This window comes from Macaca fascicularis, chromosome 15 (assembly GCF_037993035.2).
Source record: "Macaca fascicularis isolate 582-1 chromosome 15, T2T-MFA8v1.1".
NCBI lineage: Eukaryota > Metazoa > Chordata > Mammalia > Primates > Cercopithecidae > Macaca > Macaca fascicularis.
The window spans coordinates 65,803,729-65,822,922 of record NC_088389.1 but is presented as its reverse complement, the minus strand read 5'-3'; the positions used below and the strand labels follow the sequence as shown (position 1 = coordinate 65,822,922).

At 41.8% G+C, this 19,194-nt stretch overlaps 1 protein-coding gene across 1 annotated transcript; it reads left to right on the top strand.

Moving 5' to 3' along the window:
* Positions 1 to 124: 124 nt before the first annotated feature.
* On the top strand, positions 125 to 17,008 carry CHMP5 (charged multivesicular body protein 5). The gene is made up of 8 exons (XM_005581528.5): positions 125 to 244; positions 1,105 to 1,209; positions 3,264 to 3,310; positions 6,080 to 6,173; positions 6,597 to 6,668; positions 12,265 to 12,373; positions 13,918 to 14,030; positions 16,307 to 17,008. The coding sequence occupies exons 1-8, from the start codon at positions 176 to 178 to the stop codon at positions 16,355 to 16,357; spliced, it is 660 nt and encodes a 219-aa protein (XP_005581585.1). The 5' UTR covers positions 125 to 175; the 3' UTR covers positions 16,358 to 17,008.
* The last annotated feature ends 2,186 nt before the right edge of the window (positions 17,009 to 19,194 follow it).

Genomic DNA, 19,194 nt, shown 5'->3' with positions numbered 1-19,194 from the left:
GTGCACCAAGTTGTTTTGCTCTCCTCCCCGGAAGACCCGGCTGAAAATCCGGAAAAAGAATCGGGAAACGCCAGGGGGCATATTGCGCTTGCGCACAGAGGGGCCGGAAGTCGAGGCGGGAGGCTTCCGTTTCTGGTTTTGCTCAAGTGTTTGGGTGTCTTCGCGGCCGCTGAAGATGAACCGACTCTTCGGGAAAGCGAAACCCAAGGCTCCGCCGCCCAGCCTGACTGACTGCATTGGCACGGTGGGCATTTGATCATGCATAAGTAGGCTCAGGACCTCTGACATACCCGACCCCGCCCACCCCCGGTGCCGGGCCCCTATTCTTCCACTTCGTTTCGGGTCCTGGGCCCCTTATACGTCGGCGCTCTCTTCCCACCTTCTCCCCTTCATCCCTGTTACCCAAGTCATTCCTAACGCCACAAACCAGGGACCCCGTAACCCCATCACTGCCTTGCCCTGCCAGCACCCAACCCGTTTTGATGCCCATTGCCCGTCCACTCTCGCCTTGATCGTCTCACTTCACCCAGCCCTAGGCCCATACACCCTTCCCACCTCGTCCTGCCTGATCCCTTACCCTTTTTGCATCTGTCATCCCCAGCCCACATCAGGACTCAGCTTGATATCCTAGGTCAACATTATCTGTACCTCAGTCTTGGATCTCAGTAACACAAAACTCAGAACCCTGGCCCTTCAGATTAAGCCACCATCCCCGATTTAGGAAATGGCACTAGATCTACAATCAGCTGGTTTCACTGGGCACTGGCCCATTTCACGCGCCTCTTGGATGAGCTCTTAGCCTGGCTAATCTGTGATTCTAGGGAAATTCCAACTCAACTCAGTGATTCTCAAATTATTTTCTGCCCCAACCCACTTGAGGGCTACCTGGTATATCAGAATTGGGGCAGTGTGGCGGGGGAGTCAGAGTATAATTTATAAAAGCCCAGAGTTTCTGGTTGGGAATGCCCTTCTTTGTGAACCACTGGTTTTCACCCTTCCCCTTAAGCTCCTCTTTTCTTCCTCTGTATTCCTTCCTCTCTACCTGCCCCTTCTGGATTAAGTGTATTGCAGTAACTACCAGTGCATTTGATATTTTCCCCCAAGGTGGACAGCAGGGCAGAATCCATTGACAAGAAGATTTCTCGATTGGATGCTGAGCTAGTGAAGTATAAGGATCAGATCAAGAAGATGAGAGAGGGTCCTGCAAAGGTAAGGTAGGCAGCAACCGCTGCATAAGGTGCTGGCACAGCCTAGTTTTAGCACTTACAGAAATAGGGCCTAGTTTGGCTGGGCACGGTGGCTCATGCCTGTAATCCAGCACTTTGGGAGGCTGAGGCGGGTGGATCACGAGGTCAGGCATTTGAGACCAGCCTGGCCAACATAGCGAAACCCCATCTCTACTGAAAATACAAAAACTTAGCTGGGCATGGTGGCGGGCGCCTGTAATCCCAGCTACTCAGGAGGCTGAGGCAGAAGAATCACTTGAACCTGGGAGGCGGAGGTTGCAGTGAGCAGAGACCACACCGTTGTACTCTAGCCCAGGTGACAGTGTGAGACTGCGTCTCAAAAAAAAAACAAAAAAAACAGGACCTAGTGCAGGGGTGTGAGCGTCTCTACAGAAGAGATGCTTACAGTCTCATAAGGAGAAAATATGTGAGGGTGTATCCTTTAGGGAGGAGAGTTTGCAACCAAATATGGAAGGGAGGCTGGGGATTGATCTGGTGAAAAGAGATGCTGGTCACACGTCTAAAAGCATGTGCATGAGAATTAGCATATTATACTGAAAAGGTGGTCATCTGGAGAGGAAGACTAGGCTGTGCTCAAGATCAATGACTTGCCAAGCTGGTCAGGTTAGGTTGGTATACTAGACTGCTTAAGGCGTGGCCTGCTGGGAAAAAGTGAACTAGGCGTCTGGGACCAGTGTTCTAATACTAACACTGTCCCTGCCATCTAGTTGTGACCTTGATAAAGTCACTTATTTTCCACTCCTGTTAGGTAGAAACATAAAATACTGCGTTTAAGCACATGGAGTGTGGATATAGAAGTACCTTGTTTTTTCCAGATCCATAACTTATTAACCATGTGAGCCTGGGTATCACTGAACCTCTATTTCCTCATCTATAAAACAGAGATAATACCTACCATACAGTATGAGGATTAAATGAGGTAATTGATGTGTACCACTATGTCTAGGATAAAGTAGTACTCAGTAAATGTGAGTTATGATAATCTGTGAAGTAATAATACCTGTTTTTCCTTCCTTATTGGAGAAGACAAATAAAATGATTTACAGCATTCTATAGAAAAGGAAGGCTTTTCCCAGCCATCTTAGTGGATGATGGGGAATGAAGAGCAACCAGAGGCAGGAAAGCCCATCTAGATTTGAGACAATGAAAGCCCAAACCATGGTGGTAGGAAACCAAAGAATCAGTTTGAAAGTGAGTTCTGAAATCAGCTAACAGGATGATTGTTCAAACTACAGAAAGAGGAAAGATAAGGTTAATATAAAGATTTTCAACCTAGAGAGGTGAGAGATTGGTGGGCCATTGTTACCTATTTCCAAGGTGAGATAAGGTTTAGGAGTTTGGAATTATTGAGGTTAAGTTGATAGGCTATACAAGTGAAGAATCTCCCTAAGGCAACTGGATATACAGAATCAGCACTTTTGGGGCTAGAGGCGGAGATAATATGCATTAGGAAAAGAGACTTTTAATGGCCGGGCGCGGTGGCTCAAGCCTGTAATCCCAGCACTTTGGGAGGCCGAGACGGGCAGATCACGAGGTCAGGAGATCGAGACCATCCTGGCTGACACGGTGAAACCCCGTCTCTACTAAAAAATACAAAAAAAAAAAACTAGCCGGGTGAGGTGGCGGGCGCCTGTAGTCCCAGCTACTCGGGAGGCTGAGGCAGGAGAATGGCGTGAACCCGGGAGGCGGAGCTTGCAGTGAGCCAAGATCACGCCACTGTACTCCAGCCTGGGCGGCAGAGCGAGACTCTGTCTCAAAAAAAAAAAAAAAAAGGAAAAGAGAAAGTAGTTCAGGACTCTGGGATGTGGGATGCAAAGACAGATAGGAGCTAAGGCTTAAAGACTGGACCTTAGAGATACCTGTTTTGGGGAGGGGAAGAACAGAATCCAGGAGCCATTATGCCTACTACTTTGAAGAAGAGAGGAAGTAGGCATGTGAGTTTGAGGCTATGGGAAATTTCTTTTACCGTATGTGTGTTTTCCACCTCATTTTTATTAAATCTGTTTTTCTCTCCAGAATATGGTCAAGCAGAAAGCCTTGCGAGTTTTAAAGCAAAAGCGGATGTAAGTTACACACACAATTTCTTTCCCTGTAGCAGGTTTAACTAAAAGAAAAATGGTCTTCCATTCCTTCAGGTTTTCATACTATTTTCTAAGCACTCTTGATTTAATTACAAATTTTCATTGACAAGTAATTAAATACAGTTAGCTGGGTTCTTCCCCGCTACGTGTTCAGCAATATCTGTTGTAACAACTTCCATCTAAATAGAACTTTTTGCCATGATAGAGATGCTCTATATCTGTGTGCTCAATACAGTAGCTATTAGCAACATGTGGTTATTGAGCACTTGAAATGTGGCTGGTGTGACTAAGGAATTGAAGTTTAAATTTTATTCAATTTAAATAATTTAAGTAGCCTTAAATGGTTAGTGACTACTGTTTTGGACCAGATCTGTAGGGTTTGGTTTTCCTATTATTTATTTTAGAGTGTACCTTTTTTGTTTTTGTTTGTAAAATTAGGAATCCTAAATGTTTGTTCCCTCCCACCATAATAAATTTAAAGATCCTTAATTTGTTTTAGGCGACTATGTCCCAGTTTTGAGCAGAAGCTAACTAGTATCTTTGGTGCCTACCTCTGTGGACTGTTCAGCTGATGAGATCTTCTGCAGGGTTATAGAGGTCAGGTGTAATTAGCTATTGAGGAACTAGAAAGATTGTCAGTATCTCTCTTCCTATATTAAAACGACTTTTTATAAGATACCAGATGCCATCTTCCTCCTTTTAGATTAGATCAAATTGGAAAAAGAAATTGTAATGCCTAGACTGGTGAGAGTGTGGTGAAATGATTTACCTTCTTAATTGGTAGCATTACTAGTTTTAAGTAACTTTTTTTGTGATAAAAAGAATACAGGTTCATTGTAGAAACTTGGAAAATACATAAATATGAACAGCAGAAAATAAAATTTACCTAGATTCTTACTGCTAGAAATAACCACCTTTAAAATGCTAATTTCTTCCAGTTTCTTTCCTCTGCTTCTGCATATGTGGTATGTGTGCATATAACTTTTTAGAAGAAATGAAATTGTAGTGTGTATATGTAGCTTTTCCTTTTCCACTTAATATCATGAGCATTTCCCTGTTCTTTTAAATATTCTTTGGAAACTTTACATTTTTTAATGAGATTATAATATTCTACCATTTGCTTGCACCATGAATGGACCATTCTTTTTTTTTTTTTTTGGATCATTCTTTTTCTAGTTGGGTAGATTGTTTCCAATATTGTATAAAGAACATAGTGACATAAGTCTTTGAGGTAATATTATAATTTGATATAAAACTTTATTTTACAAACATTTTGAACACCAGACATTATATTAGGTCAGATGGATTACCTAATTATGGGTACAAAATTAATAAAACACACCTGGGGCTGGGCACAGTAGCTCACACCTATAATCCCGGCATTTTGGGAGGCCAAGACAGCAGATCACTTGAGGTCAGGAGTTGGAGATCAGCCTGGCCAACATGGTGAAATCCTGTCTCCACTAAAAATACAATTAGCTGGGTGTGGTTGCGTGCGCTTGTAGTCCCACCTACTTGGGAGGCTGAGGTGGGAGAATCGCTTGAACCCAGGAGGCAGAGGTTACAGTAATCTGAGACGGCACCACTACACTCCAGCCTGGGCAATAGAGCAAGACTGTCTCTAAACAAACAAACAAATAAATAAATAAACAAAATAAAATATACCTGTCTTCAAGGAGTTCAAAATTCTGGAAAACCGTTTAGCTATATGTATGAAGAGCCTTAAAAATAGTTTTACCCTTTGCTCTAAGAATTTCACTTCTGTATATTTATCATAGAAAATAATTATAAAGACATACTAAGATATGCAGCAGGCCTGGCGCAACAGGTCGTGCCTGTAATCCCAGCACTTTGGGAGGCTGAGGCGGGCGGATCACCTGAGGTTGGGAGTTCGAGACCAGCCTGACCAACATGGAGAAACCCTGTCTCTACTAAAAGTACAAAATTAGCTGGGCATGGTGGCGCATGCCTGTAATCCCAGCTACTCCAGAGGCTGAGGCAGGAGAATTGCTTGAACCCAGGAGGCGGAGGTTGCGGTGAGCCGAGATGGTACCATTGCACTCCAGCCTGGGCAACAAGAGCAAAACTGTCTCAAAAAAAAAAAAAAAATGATACGCAGCAACATAGAAAAAAGCAAATGCTATAATGTTAAGTGGAAAATAGTATTATAACTAAAATACAGTCATGTGCTGCATAACAATGTTTTTGTCAATGAATGACAGAACAGACTGCATTATACCACTCTGGCCCCTATAAGGTTATAATACTGTATTTTTACTGTATCTTTTCTATAGGGTGTTTAGATACACAGATACCATAGTGTTACAATTGGCTACGATATTCAGTAGAGTAACATGCTGTACAGGTTTGTAGCCTAGGAGCAAGCACTAGGCTATGTCATATAGCTTAGGTGAGTAGTGGGCTATACCGCACAGGTTTGTGTAAATACACTCTGTGATATTTGCACAATGATGAAATTGCCTAACAATGTATTTCTCAGAACATATCCCCATTGTTAAGCGATGCATGACTGTACATGCAAAGGAAAAAGACTGGAGGGACACATCGAATGATATTTGTGTTAGAGTGATTAAATTGTTTTTGCCAATTTCTTTGTGTGATATCTAATTTTTAAGTTTTTTGTTCCTTTTTTTTTTAAAAGAAAATACTCTTATTTAGTGTGGGGATACTTTGTTCTTGAGGATTTCTGTCTGGTTCATATATTTGCCATTCTCAATTGACTCTAAAAAGGTATGAGCAGCAGCGGGACAATCTCGCCCAACAGTCATTCAACATGGAACAAGCCAATTATACCATCCAGTCATTGAAGGACACCAAGACCACGGTACTCCCAAAACATCTTTTCCTGTTATTTCATTTATTTATTCTTATTCTCTTTTCCTATGGCTTTTTAAAGACAGTTGAACCAGCTGGGTGCAATGGCTCACGCCTGTAATCCCAACACTGGGAGGCTGAGGTGGGTAGATCACCTGAAGTCAGGAGTTCGAGACCAGCCTGACCAACATGGTGAAACCCTGCCTCTACTGAAAAATACAAAAATTAGCTGGGTGTGGTGGTGCACACCTGTAATCACAGCTACCTGGGAGGCTGAGGCAGGAGAATTGCTTGAACCCAGGAGACAGAGGTTGCAGTGAGCCATTGCACTCCAGCTTGGGCAGCAAGAGTGAAACTGTCTCAAATAAATAAATAAATAAAGACAATTTAGCCAACATGACTTTCTAAAACATTGTGTTTTCTTCTTCCTTAGGTTGATGCTATGAAACTGGGAGTAAAGGAAATGAAGAAGGCATACAAGCAAGTGAAGATCGACCAGATTGAGGTGAGACGTATGCTACTTTCTGCAAGAATGTGCACTAGTTTCTGAGAGAATCCAAACGAGTGTGCGTGTGATAGGAATAGCACAGGAGAGGAACTGAATCTTGGGGCTGCCGTTTACTAGTAGAGTAACTTCAAGAAAGGGTACCAAATGTCTCAGTTTCCTCAGATCCTAATACCACATACAGTTACAGACTGTCCCTGATTTAAGATGGTTCAACTTAACGATTTTTCAGTTTGATGATGGTGCGAAAACTATATGTATTCAGTAGAAACCATACTTTGAATATCCACGTAACCATTCTGTTTTTCAGTTTCCTTACAATATTTAATAAATTACATGAGATACTCAACACTTTGTTATAAAATAGGCTGTTAGATGATTTTGCCCAACTGTAGGCCAATGTAAGTGTTCTGAGCACAATTAAGGTAGGCTAGGTTAAGTGATGGTTTAGTAGGTTAGGTGTATTGAATGCACTTTCTTTCTTTTTTTTTTTTTTTTTTGAGAGGGAGTCTTGCTCTGTCGCCCAGGCTGGAGTGCAGTGGCCAGATCTCAGCTCACTGCAAGCTTCGCCTCCCGGGTTTATGCCATTCTCCTGCCTCAGCCTCCCGAGTAGCTGGGACTACAGACGCCCGCCACCTCACCCGGCTAGTTTTTTTTGTATTTTTTAGTAGAGATGGGGTTTCACCGTTTTAGCCAGGATGGTCTCCATCTCCTGACCTTGTGATCCGCCCGGCCGGCCTCCCAAAGTGCTGGGATTATAGTCTTGAGCCACTGCGCCTGGCCCTGAATGCACTTTCTACTTAAGATATTTTGAACTTACGATGGGTTTATCAGAATGTAACCCTATCATAAGTCAAGGGACTTCTGTATTATGAGGATGAAATAAATGAGCTAGTATATCTACAGGCACAATGCCTGGCCTATAATAAGCATCCAGTAGTTACTTTTAACTAATGCAATGATACTTAGTCTGTTTCTTCAATGGTAGAGTAGTGATGTTGTTGCCTTTTCCCAGGACTGTCATGAGTGTTAAATGAAGGTATGTAGGTAAAGTGTGTGTAAAGTGTTTAGCCCAACTCCTGGTGTAGTAGACTTGGTTCCTTTTTCTAGTAATTCTCTTTAGATTTTTAATAATAATATCATTAGTTCCTTACAGTTAGCATTTTTTATTGGAATTGGGTATTGACCAGGGAGATGAGCCCTAAGAGCTTGGCAGCTCTCAGCTGTCAGATGAACAGCCCAGGTGGCAAGAGGAGATAGCAGAGGGAGTGAGTGGTGACTGGTCAGAGGAGGGAGGCTTCCTTTCTGCATACAAAATGGTGCTCTTGACCTTTACCCCCTAACTAGAATGTCCATTTCCTTGAATGCAGGGACTTGATTTTGTTCACTACTATGTCCCCAGTGCCCACAGCAATGCCCCGCCATAGTTGGTGCTCAGAAAGTATTTGATGGTTGATGAATCACAGACTATAAAAGGAGATAAAGCCAAAAAAAAAAAGGGGGTGAGAGAAAGCTGTATGGCCTGATTCAAGCAGTGTTTGTTGGGTGAGCAGTTACTACATACCAGGCATTTTATTGCCTCTGCAAAGGTATTCTCTGATAATGCTGATCTTTAGTAAGAGTAAAGGCAGACCGGGCGCGGTGGCTCACGCCTGTAATCCCAGCACTTTGGGAGGCCGAGGCAGGTGGATCACGAAGTCAGGAGATGAAGACCATCCTGGCCAACACGGTGAAACCCCGTCTCTACTAAAAATACAAAAAAAATTAGCCGGGCGCGGTGTGGTGGCAGGTGCCTGTAGTCCCAGCTACTCGGGAGGCTGAGGCAGGAGAATGGCGTGAACCCGGGAGGCAGAGCATGCAGTGAGCCGAGATCTCACCACTGCACTTCAGCCTGGGTGACAGAGTGAGACTCTGTCTCAAAAAAAAAAAAAAAAAAGTGAAGGCATTTCTCCCCTCTCTCATTTTTTCAAGCACCCCTCTTAGGTTGCCTTGGTCTCTAATCCTCCACAAGTGTCTGCATGCATGGAATTAAACGATATGATACTCTCTTAAGAGCTTCACTGATAAAAGTGTTCTGTGTATGCTTGTCTTTTTTTTTTTTTTTTTTTTTTTTTTTGAGACAGAGTCTCGTTCTGTCACCAAGGCTGCAGTGCAGTGGTGTGATCTCGACTCACTGCAACCTCCGCCTCCTGGGTTCAAGCGGTTCTCCTGCCTCAGCCTTCCAAACAGCTGGGATTACAGGTGCCCACCACCACGCCCAGCTAATTTTTGTATTTTTTTGTAGAGATGGGGTTTCACCATGTTGGCCAGGCTAGTCTCAAACTCCTGACCTCAAGTGATCCGCCCACCTCGGCCTCCCAAAGTGCTGGGATTACAGGCATGAGCCATCACTCCCAGCCATCTTTTTTTGTATAATATCATTTGCCATTAAAATATAATGAAATGCAATGGTATTTTCTGCTTTTAGGGTTCCTTGTGTTTTAATTAAAGCTATTTAATAGGAACAAAAGAGAAACTTTGGTCTTTGTGAATGCTTTGTATGTCTCTTCGTCTCTCACCTGTGGTTGTCTGTCTGTCTCCCTGCCTAATTAATCCTTTTCCTGTCCTCCAATAGATTGCCAGCATGACAGGTGGAGAGCCCCTTTAACTCTTTTGGTGTGTATGTGTCTTTGGTTAGATCCGAATTTTTTGGTTAGATTTATTTTCCTAAAATGCTTTACTTGGAAAATATTTTCATTGTTTTATAGCTTTAACTTTTTATTTTGCTGTTGTGTGCGTGTAGGTCTGTTTTTCTTTTGCTTTTTTCAGTTTCTGCATATCACTGCATCAATGTTCTTTTTAGCTTAGTGCTTATATTTTTTTATATTGCTTTTGTTTGTTTATGCAATAGAAAACCAGCTAATTGTAGGATGAATTTTTTCTGTGTCTATTCTGGAGTCTTGCTAGGAATCCTATTCATAGATGATCTGGGAGGATGTGTCTTGATGTGTAATACTATTGTATAAGCTTGACTTGATTAGCTTTCTCTCTGTTATTTTCATTGTCTTTTAATTATTACTCAGCCAGTGCTTCTCTGTGTAGCAGAGTGTTAAATATGCATATAATGTGGCAGTTTGGTACTTGGAAATACAGAAAATCAAAGTTTAAAAAAAAAAATTTCCCCTCCATTTTACTACCCTTTTCACCTTTATGGGGGCCAGGAAGGAATTTTCTTTTTTCTTTTTTGCTGTTGCCCAGGCTGGATTATAGTGACTCAGTCTCAGCTCACCACAACCTCCGCCTCCCAGGCTCAAGCCATCCTTCTGCTTCAGTCTCCCAAGTAGCTGGGACTACAGGCATACACCATGCCCAGCTAAATTTTGTATTTTTTGTGGAGATGAGGTTTTGCCATGTTCCCCAGGTTGGTCCCAAACTCCTGAGCTCAAGCGATCTGCCCACTTTTGCCTCCCAGAGTGCTGGCATTACAGGCATAAGCTACTGCACCTGGCAGAATTTTCAAATGTCTTGCATTGCGTTAGAAATTCTGAAGGATAAATGGTACTGATTTGGTCCTTTTGCTTTATCAACACTAGTTCTATTCCTGTCTGTGTGGAATTACAGTATATGAAGAGTGTATTGTTCTGCACATAATTAACACAGTAAAATATATATAGTATTGGGTGCTTAGTGTTTTACATATATTATTGCAATAAATCCTTACAATAACCGCAGTGAGAATATGGCTATTTTATTTATTTATTTATTTATTTTCGAAATGGAGTCTCGCTCTGTCGCCCAGGCTGGAGTGCAGTGGCGCGATCTCGGCTCACTGCAACCTCTGCCTCCCGGGTTCAAATGATTCTCCTGCCTCAGCCTCCTGAGTAGCTGGGATTACAGGCGCATGCTGCCATGCCCGGCTACTTTTTTGTATTTTAGTAGAGATAGAGTTTCACTGTGTTGCCCAGGCTGGTTGCAGACTCCTGAGTTCAGGCAGTCCACCCACCGTGGCCTCCCAAAGTGCTGGGATTACAGGCATGAGCCACCGCGCCAGGCCAGATACGGCTATTAATAATTCCATTTTACAAATGAGGAAAATAAGGCTTAGAGACATTACTTCTCATTGAGTGATGGCAAAATTGAACTTGGGTATATCTGACTCCAGAATCTCACTCCTAACCATTATACCAGCTGCCCTTTGTTATGCTATACCACTTCTTAGATTGGTTTCACGTTACAATTTACCCTTGAACAGCAAGTGCAGTTTGAACTGCACGTGTCACTTATATGCAGATACTTTTCAACCAAACAAGGATCGAAAATATAGTATTTGCAGGATGCGAAACCACCCATATGGAAGGCCGACTGGGGACTTAGGTATGGGCAGATTTTGGTATAGGCAGACATCCTGGAACCAATCCCTTGCGTGTACCAAGGGACAACTGCATTTTTAGCCTTGTAGTAATCTCCCAGTTAAGCACAGGTAGATTATTCACACATGATTTATGCCCTCGGTCCATTTTTTTCACCAGCCTTGTCTTGGCTGTGACACCTATCATGATTCCCTTTCTGATTCTCCACCCAGGGTGGGCCATGTACAACTCACTTTTTCTACCACTTCAGTTGTTTCTACTCTTGCCTCCTTTCTCTACACAATGTAATCTGTCTTTGACTGACTTGAGAAGAATAATTTGCTTGTCTCAATAACCTCCCTGTCTTCATTAACTAGAAAATGATTGATAGTTTAGATCAAGATAGTTGCTTGATTTAATGTTTCAAGTAAAACTTTCTGTAATAGTAGACAGCTAGACAGCTGACATCATCTATTCTCACATAGGACTTCGGGCTTCCATGAGGCACTTTAAAATCAAATCCAGCCGGGCATGGTAGCTCATGCCTATAATCCCAGCACGTTGGGAGGCTGAGGCGGGCAGACCACCTGAGGTTGGGAGTTCGAGACCAGCCTAACCAAGATGGCAAAACCCTATCTCTACTGAAAATACAAAAATTAGCCAGGCGTGGTGGCGCACACCTGTAATCTCAGCTACTTGGAGGCTGAGGCAGGAGAATTGCTTGAACCCGGGAGGTGAAGGTTGCAGTGAGCTGAGATTGCACCATTGCACTCCAGCCTGGGCGACACAGCGAGACTCCATCTCAATAAATAAATAAATAAATAAATAAATAAAGTAAAAAATAAAGTGAGAGATCGCCAATTCTATTCTTTACTTTTAAGTTCACATTTTGCCACCAAAAATAGGTGGGGGATTATGTGGGTCAGTAACATTCATAGTTATTGTTAGAGGAAATCTTTGGGCTTGTGGTTTTTAATTCTTAAGCATTCTCTCATACTTTTAATTAGAAGGGATGTTTAAGAGTTACTTGAACCTGTCCTTTAGAGGAGTGTCTGCTCAGTTGTTGACATTAAAAAATTGCTAGCCAAAGACTGGGCTAGGGGAGGTGAACTAACAGTTTTTGAGAACTGTTTTATGTGCTTGGCGTTTTACATACATTATCTTTTTAAAAATTGCTCATGTCTAGATTCAAAGGAGAATGTAGGGGAAAGGGGTACTTAGAAGAAAATGGTAAATAAGAGAAAATCCTCTCATATATATTTCCATAGGATTTACAAGACCAGCTAGAGGATATGATGGAAGATGCAAATGAAATCCAAGAAGCACTGAGTCGCAGTTATGGCACCCCAGAACTGGATGAAGATGATTTAGAAGCAGGTAAGTTATGAGAAAAGTAATGTATATTTAGTTTTGGAGTCCAAAAGGAACAACTGCCTGGGACCTTTTCCCAAATGCTAGTGAAAATTTCTATCAGGATTTCCTGAAGGTTAGTTTACGGTACAGTCCCTGGGCAAAGAGCTTGTGAGGCAGCCACATCAGATTGTATACTCCACCAACAACAGTGGGATGGATCAACTCTGAAGGAAGTCCAGGTACAGGCTGACCTGGTGCTTAGTATCTGTAAGTGTCCTCCACATGGCCTTTCCTTGCTATATTCCTTTTGATTTTGTTCTACCTGTTTTCCTAGTTGGAGTGATCTCCCTCAGAACAGCAAAACCAATTAAGAAACAATAATTAGGGCCAGGCACTCTAATCCCAGCACTTTGGGAGGCCAAGGTAGGCGGATCCACTCAAGCCCAGGAGTTCGAGACCTGGCAGAGCAATGTGGCGTGACCCCATCTCTATAAAAAATACAAAAATTACCCAGGCATGGTGGTGTGTGCCTGTAGTCCTAGCTACTCGGGAGGCTGAGGTGGAAGGATCACTTGATCCCAGGAGGTAGAGGTTCCAGTGAGCTGAGATTGTACCACTGCAGCCTGGGCAGCAGAGTGAGACCTTCTCTCAAAAAAAAGAAAAAAAGAAATAATCGTTGGCAGATACTTAGTGTGCATCTACTCTATACCAGGTATTCTACTAGGTGGTGGGAATTTAGCACTGAATAAAAATGCAGTCCCTACATTCATGAAGCTTCTCTAGCAGTGGAAGACATAAATGGTTTGCTTCAAGTAATTAATTACTAGAGCACAGACTATAGGCAAGAAGTATGGGGTAGCATGGGAGCACATACTAAGGGACTCTAACCTAGTTAGTAGTGGGAGAGAGGCATGGGACCTGAAGGATGAGTAGGGGATAGCATGAAGAAATGAGAAGGGTTGTCAGATGGCCTCAGGGAGAGCAGTCTGGAACCTATTGCGATAAACATTTAAGAGATGATGGTGGTCGAGACTAGCTAGGGTGATGGTAGCAGAAACAGACAGAAGTGGACAGATTGAAGACATCTTAGAAAATTGAGTGGGCAAGATTTAATGATTGGTTGGATGTAGAAGAAGTGGGAGGTGTCAAGGGTGACTGTCAGTTTCTAGCATGTGTAACTGGGTAGATGACAGAACCATTCCACACTGAATTTCTATTGTGTGATTCCCCTGTTACATTACTGCTGCTGCTTTCCCGCTCTCTCCATGGTCTTTTTTTGCCTAGAACCTTTTAATTTTTTTCCATTTATTTCTTTATTTTTTAATTTCCCATCTTCAGTTGCCCCTGATGAGTCTCTACCTGCTATTGTCATTCCTCTTGGGTACTTCCAACTCATTTTACCACAGACTTATTTTTGGAGTCTGATTTCATGTAATGGTCACACAGCATACAACAATCTCATGCCCTCTTCACTGCCTTCTTTCAAGTTCATCGATAAATGAGAGAATTTATTAGCTCCCAGTTTTCTTGGTTACATTTTTAAAAAATGTTGACTGTTTCAATCTCAGAGTTGGATGCGCTAGGTGATGAGCTTCTGGCTGATGAAGACAGTTCTTATTTGGATGAGGCAGCATCTGCACCTGCAATTCCAGAAGGTGTTCCCACTGACACAAAAAACAAGGTGAAAGCTTTTTCTGTTTATATTTTAATGCAAAATAGCAAAGGCTTTATGCTTGACCATAAGTCTGGGAATCTAAAAGGTAGTCTTACATTAGAACAAAGAAAGACAGTCCTGGTCATTATTTTGTGAACCCTTGAAGGTCCGGTTTTTCTGCATTGGATGATGAACTGACTGCATAAACAGTGTCACTGAGGCTCAGGAATATTTTTATACAATGACAATTTGTGTAACATACATAATCACCCTTGTTGTGAGCTGGCACTGGGTACCATTGATGGGTCTTAGACATTTCCCGTAAAAGCATAAGCAACACATGCATGAGACTTGCTAGGCAGCAGTGAAAAAGTCTCACTCTCCATACACACCAGTTAATTACTGGCTGGATTTTTAATTTTATTTTCCTTTCCTTTTCTTTTTTTTTCCTATACACACAGGAGTTTAGAACGAGTGGATTTTCTAAACTATGGATTAATAATTTAAGCATAAAACTTAATGTAGAAAGATTCTAATTTAAGGCAAAAGAATCAGAACACCTGGCACTAAGTATGACTAATTACTTAGCTGTTGTAAGCTTTTCTTTTCCTTGCATCTGTAAAATACAGATAATTACAGGTATCTCATGTAATTGTTGTGCAAGCAAATTAGATCTTGTATATAAAGGACTTTGCAAACCTAAAGCTCTGTCCAAATCTACATGGTTGTCTTTTTTTTTTTTTTTGAGGCAGAGACTCATTCTGTCACTCAGGCTGGAGTGCAGTAGTGTGATCTCAGCTCACTGCAACCTCTGCCCCCCTGGTTCAAGCAATCCTCGTGCCTCAGCCACCCAGGTAGCTGGGATTACAGGTGTACGCCACCATACCCGGCTAATTTTTGTATTTTTAGTAGAGACGGGATTTCGCCATGTTGGCCACACTGGTCTCAAACTCCTGGTCTCAAGCGATCCGCCTGCCTCAGCCTCCCAAAGTGCTGGGGTTATAGGCATGAGCCACTAATAATGACAACCAGGCTGAGCACAGTGTGACTTTGAGCAAAATAGCAGAAATTTATGTCTTCTTTTTGAACCTCATCAGTTTTTCCTGCGTGTAAAATGTGAGAGCAAAGGGCAGGGAGGAGGTAATTTCTTAGGTCCATTATTGCTGGTTTCTGTGAGTATGCATCTTCCTCTATTGTATCCCTCCCTTCTCTGTTGAGCCTGGGATAGTCTTGCCTTTCTGAACTGCCCACTCCTCCCTGACCTCTCTGGCAACTTCAAGGTCTCAAGTCCATGGGTTACTTTTTCTCAGCAACCCATGAAATAATTTTTATTAACACTACCATAGTCCACCTTGTTAATTTCCTAGTAACAAGTCCCTGAAGCATCTATGTTATTTCCACTTTGAGAAGGTCACAGATTCCTGAGTTATATATGCTATGGATATATGGGGTTTTTGTTGTTGTTGTTGTTGTTGTATCTTTTTGAGATGGAGTCTCGCTCTGTCACCCAGGCTGGAGTGCAGTGGCACAATCTCTGCTCACTGCAACCTCCACCCCCGAGTTCAAGCAATCCTCCCACCTCAGCCTCCCAAGTAGCTGAGATTACAGGCAAGCTTCACCACGCCTGGCTAATTTTTTGTGTTTTCAGTAGAGATGGGGTTTCACCATGTTGGTCAGGCTGGCCTCGAACTCCTGACCTCAAATGATCCACCTGCCTCAGCCTCCCAAAGTGCTGGGATTATAGGTGTGAGCCATCACGCCCAGCCTGTTGTTGTTTTTAAAGTAAAGGAATAAAAGAATGGCTGCTCCATAGGCAGAGCAGCCCTGGTGTTCATCGATAGTGGTATTGCTGCCTATGATTATATAAAGCATGATATGGAAGTGACTGCCTATCCAAGGGCACTGCTTCTTCAAGAATTTGGGAGGCTAAGAAAGGCATTGGTCCACCTTAGGGATCAGGGTGAAAATGCAAATCTGGAGGCAAGGACCCACTGCTTAACCTTTCCTTTTTGACCCTCCCAGCCTCCTTTTCCCCTTTCCAGGTTTACTCTTAGATTTCTCTTTCTCCCTCTTTCACTCTCTTTCCCCTGTGGAGGAGTCCCCTTTTGGCCCTTTCTAGTTCTCTTCTTATCACTTCCTCCTTTACTTTTCATGAAAAAGCTCGTTCTCATCTTATGAGTGGGATTTTGGTTTTGATTGATTAAATACTTGGAAATGAGTTTTAACTATTAAATGTTTGTAATCCTTTTTTTTTTTTATCAAATGGAAAAATAGTGGCACTAAACATTGCTTCCTTTTTACAGGATGGAGTTCTGGTGGATGAATTTGGATTGCCACAGATCCCTGCTTCATAGATTTGCATCATTCAAGTATATCTTGTAAAACAAACACGTATTACGGGACTAGGAAATATTTATCTTTCCAAATTTACCATAACAGATGTAGGTTTCTTTCCTTTCTTTGAAGGAAAGTTTAATTACATTGCTCTTTTATTTTTTCCATTAAGAGACTCATTGCTTGGGAAATGCTTTCTTTGTACTAAAATTTGATTCCTTTTTTTCTTAAGAAAAACAAACTCAGTTTAAAAGTATCTTTAGCTCGTATGACTTGTTTTCATTCAATAATAATAATTTGAAATAAAACTAAGGAAATGGAATCGTAAAAATCTATGACAGTGTAACTCTACAGTCTCAAAATGACCTGATAAATTGATAAGACAAAGATGAGATTATTGGGGCTATTCATATTATGATTCAGAATCATTTTCTATTGTGGTATTATAGGTTGGTTAAAGTGATGGCCTTTTTGATGGGTTTTGTTGTGTCTTGTGAACAAGTTATTACTGTGTCCATTATTGGAATGGAATTATCACTACTGTATCATGAGTGGGTATTTTGATTCTATGGTTCCCTCAGTATTACATGTTGACTTGTAATCAATAATGAATATTTCTTGATATTTAATGTATAGGACATTTATTTATACTCAATAAATATTTTTCAAAAGGATATCATTTTAATAATATCACTTCAGCTTAAAACCTCTACTGCGGAAACCAAATTTAATAGACCTTTAATGTCATTTCAGCCTAGAACTCCACTACAGAAACCAAACTAACCAGTAGCATTGTGAGGAAAGAGCAAGGAACAATCTGGGCTTGGGCCCTGGGTCTACCATTTACTAACTACTGAATAGTCTATTCAACTTCTCTAACCTTCTGTTTCCTTATTAGTAAAACCATGCTTAACTCACAGAGCTTTTGTGAGGAATAATTGAGGTAATGGTCATAAGTACCTCGTAAACGGCAAGGGGCTATTCTCATATGAGGGATTGTTAACAATAAAAAAGAAACGGCTTCATTCTTTTCTTAGTAGGTGCCTGGAGTGCTACAGCAAGTTCAAACTCCTGCCCAGTTTCAGGGTCTTTAATGATCCTGTCCTCCCTTCTTTACTCAACTTGTTGCCAGCTGCATTCCCCCTCCAGCCTTGCTGGGTGCCTCACAGTGCCATGTGCACCTGACTCTCACGTGTCTGCAGATCAAACCAATAAACATTTACGAACACCAGCTTTGTAGAAGTCTGTACCAGCCCAGGGGTTACCCAGAACAATCACAGTTCCTCTCTTCAGGAGTTCTTGTCTAGTTATAAGTGAGGATGAGATAACGTATGTAACCCTCTCCCATCTCCAACCTCACCTTCTCAAGAAGCCTTCCAGAGGGAGCAAACATAGTATTCATCATTACCTTCTTGAAACCTTTCTTGGCTTTTCTATGAGTTCTGAGTTTTCTTCTAATCTGGCCCACTTATTCTCTTATATAGACACCTCTTTCTTAGCCCCTTGAATATTTCTTCCATTACAGTTCCAATCTGTATTCTCCTTGAGAAATCTCACACCCATGATATCAATTATTACCTACGCACTAAAGACTCAAAATGACTGTCACTAGCCTAGACTTTTTATCCTTATTTTCAGTTCTAGGCATTTCCACTTAAATGCCCCGTCGTTACCTAGAATCTAACATATCCAAATAAAGCTCATTATCTTGGGGTTCACTGTCAGCAAACATTTCTCTTTGATTTCTTGTCTTGCTTAGTGTTACCAGTGATTCATATATTGCCCATTTTAGTGGGTGATATTTAGCCCTCTAGCTAGACCACATTAGTGCATTGGATACGAGTGAGCAATCATTCTACCTAAATCTCTACTCTTTGGCTTTTGTGACAGTACTCTCCGGTTCTCCTGTTCCTCTATTCCCTTTAAGGCTTCTTTCTGAAATCCTCAACTCTCTAACTGTAATGTTACTGCTCCTCTGGATTCTAGCTTTTACCCACCAAACTTTTCTCTGTTCACTTATATTTAGTGATCTCAGCTATTCTCATGGCTGGAACTATTAACTTCCAAATTTATACTTCTATCCCTGAACTTGCCCGTGAGTTTCAGAATCTTTATATCCAGCTGTTTGCCTAACAATTATTTGGATGTTCCAGAAGCCCACAAGCACCTCACATTCAAATGGCTGAAACAGCCTATCACCTTTCCTCAGACCTGAATTTCCTGCTGCTTTTTCCCTGTCTCATGATGGGAGCTGTGAGACAGGGAAACCATTGTCTTACGATGGGAGGCTGTGAGGCTAATGGAACTATTATCCTCCTATCATTCAAAACAGAAAACGCTTGAGTTGTCCTTGATGCCTGTATTTTGGCTACACAGTCAGTTATCCTTAAACCCTGCTTTTAATCCCTGTTTCTCAAATCCAACTCCTCCTCTCAACTCTCCCTGGCCTAGATGTCTCTCACCTGGTCTTTTGGAATGTCTTCTCTTCTTGCATAGTTTCACTTCCTTGAGTACACTGATCACATACAGCTACTCTTACCTTTCTAAAATACAAATCTCACTTAAATTCTTTGATGGTTCTCTAATAATTCCACCAGGGCATAAAAAGCTGCCAATGACCTGGCCTCTGCCTATCTGTAATGGGTTATTGCCTAGTCTTTTCAGAACAGCATTTCCTTTCTTTCAAGGGAACTGCTCCCCCATTTCAATTATGTGATTATTGGGAACATGCCAATTTTAGAGTAGTACTGTTATTACCCTTCCAAGCTATGAAAGTGTGTATGTGATCACACTGTGTCTATCAGAGTCCATACCTCAGATTTTCTAAATAGAAAGTAGGGAAATTGCTTTTTTCCTT

What these genes read in the sequence shown, in the direction of transcription:
- CHMP5 (XM_005581528.5), top strand. Translation starts at nt 176, where the DNA reads ATGAACCGACTCTTCGGGAAAGCGAAACCCAAGGCTCCGCCGCCCAGC. An exon ending in TGAAGATGATTTAGAAGCAG is followed by an intron (nt 12,374 to 13,917) that starts GTAAGTTATGAG and finishes TTTCAATCTCAG; the next exon opens with AGTTGGATGCGCTAGGTGAT. An exon ending in CCACTGACACAAAAAACAAG is followed by an intron (nt 14,031 to 16,306) that starts GTGAAAGCTTTT and finishes TCCTTTTTACAG; the next exon opens with GATGGAGTTCTGGTGGATGA.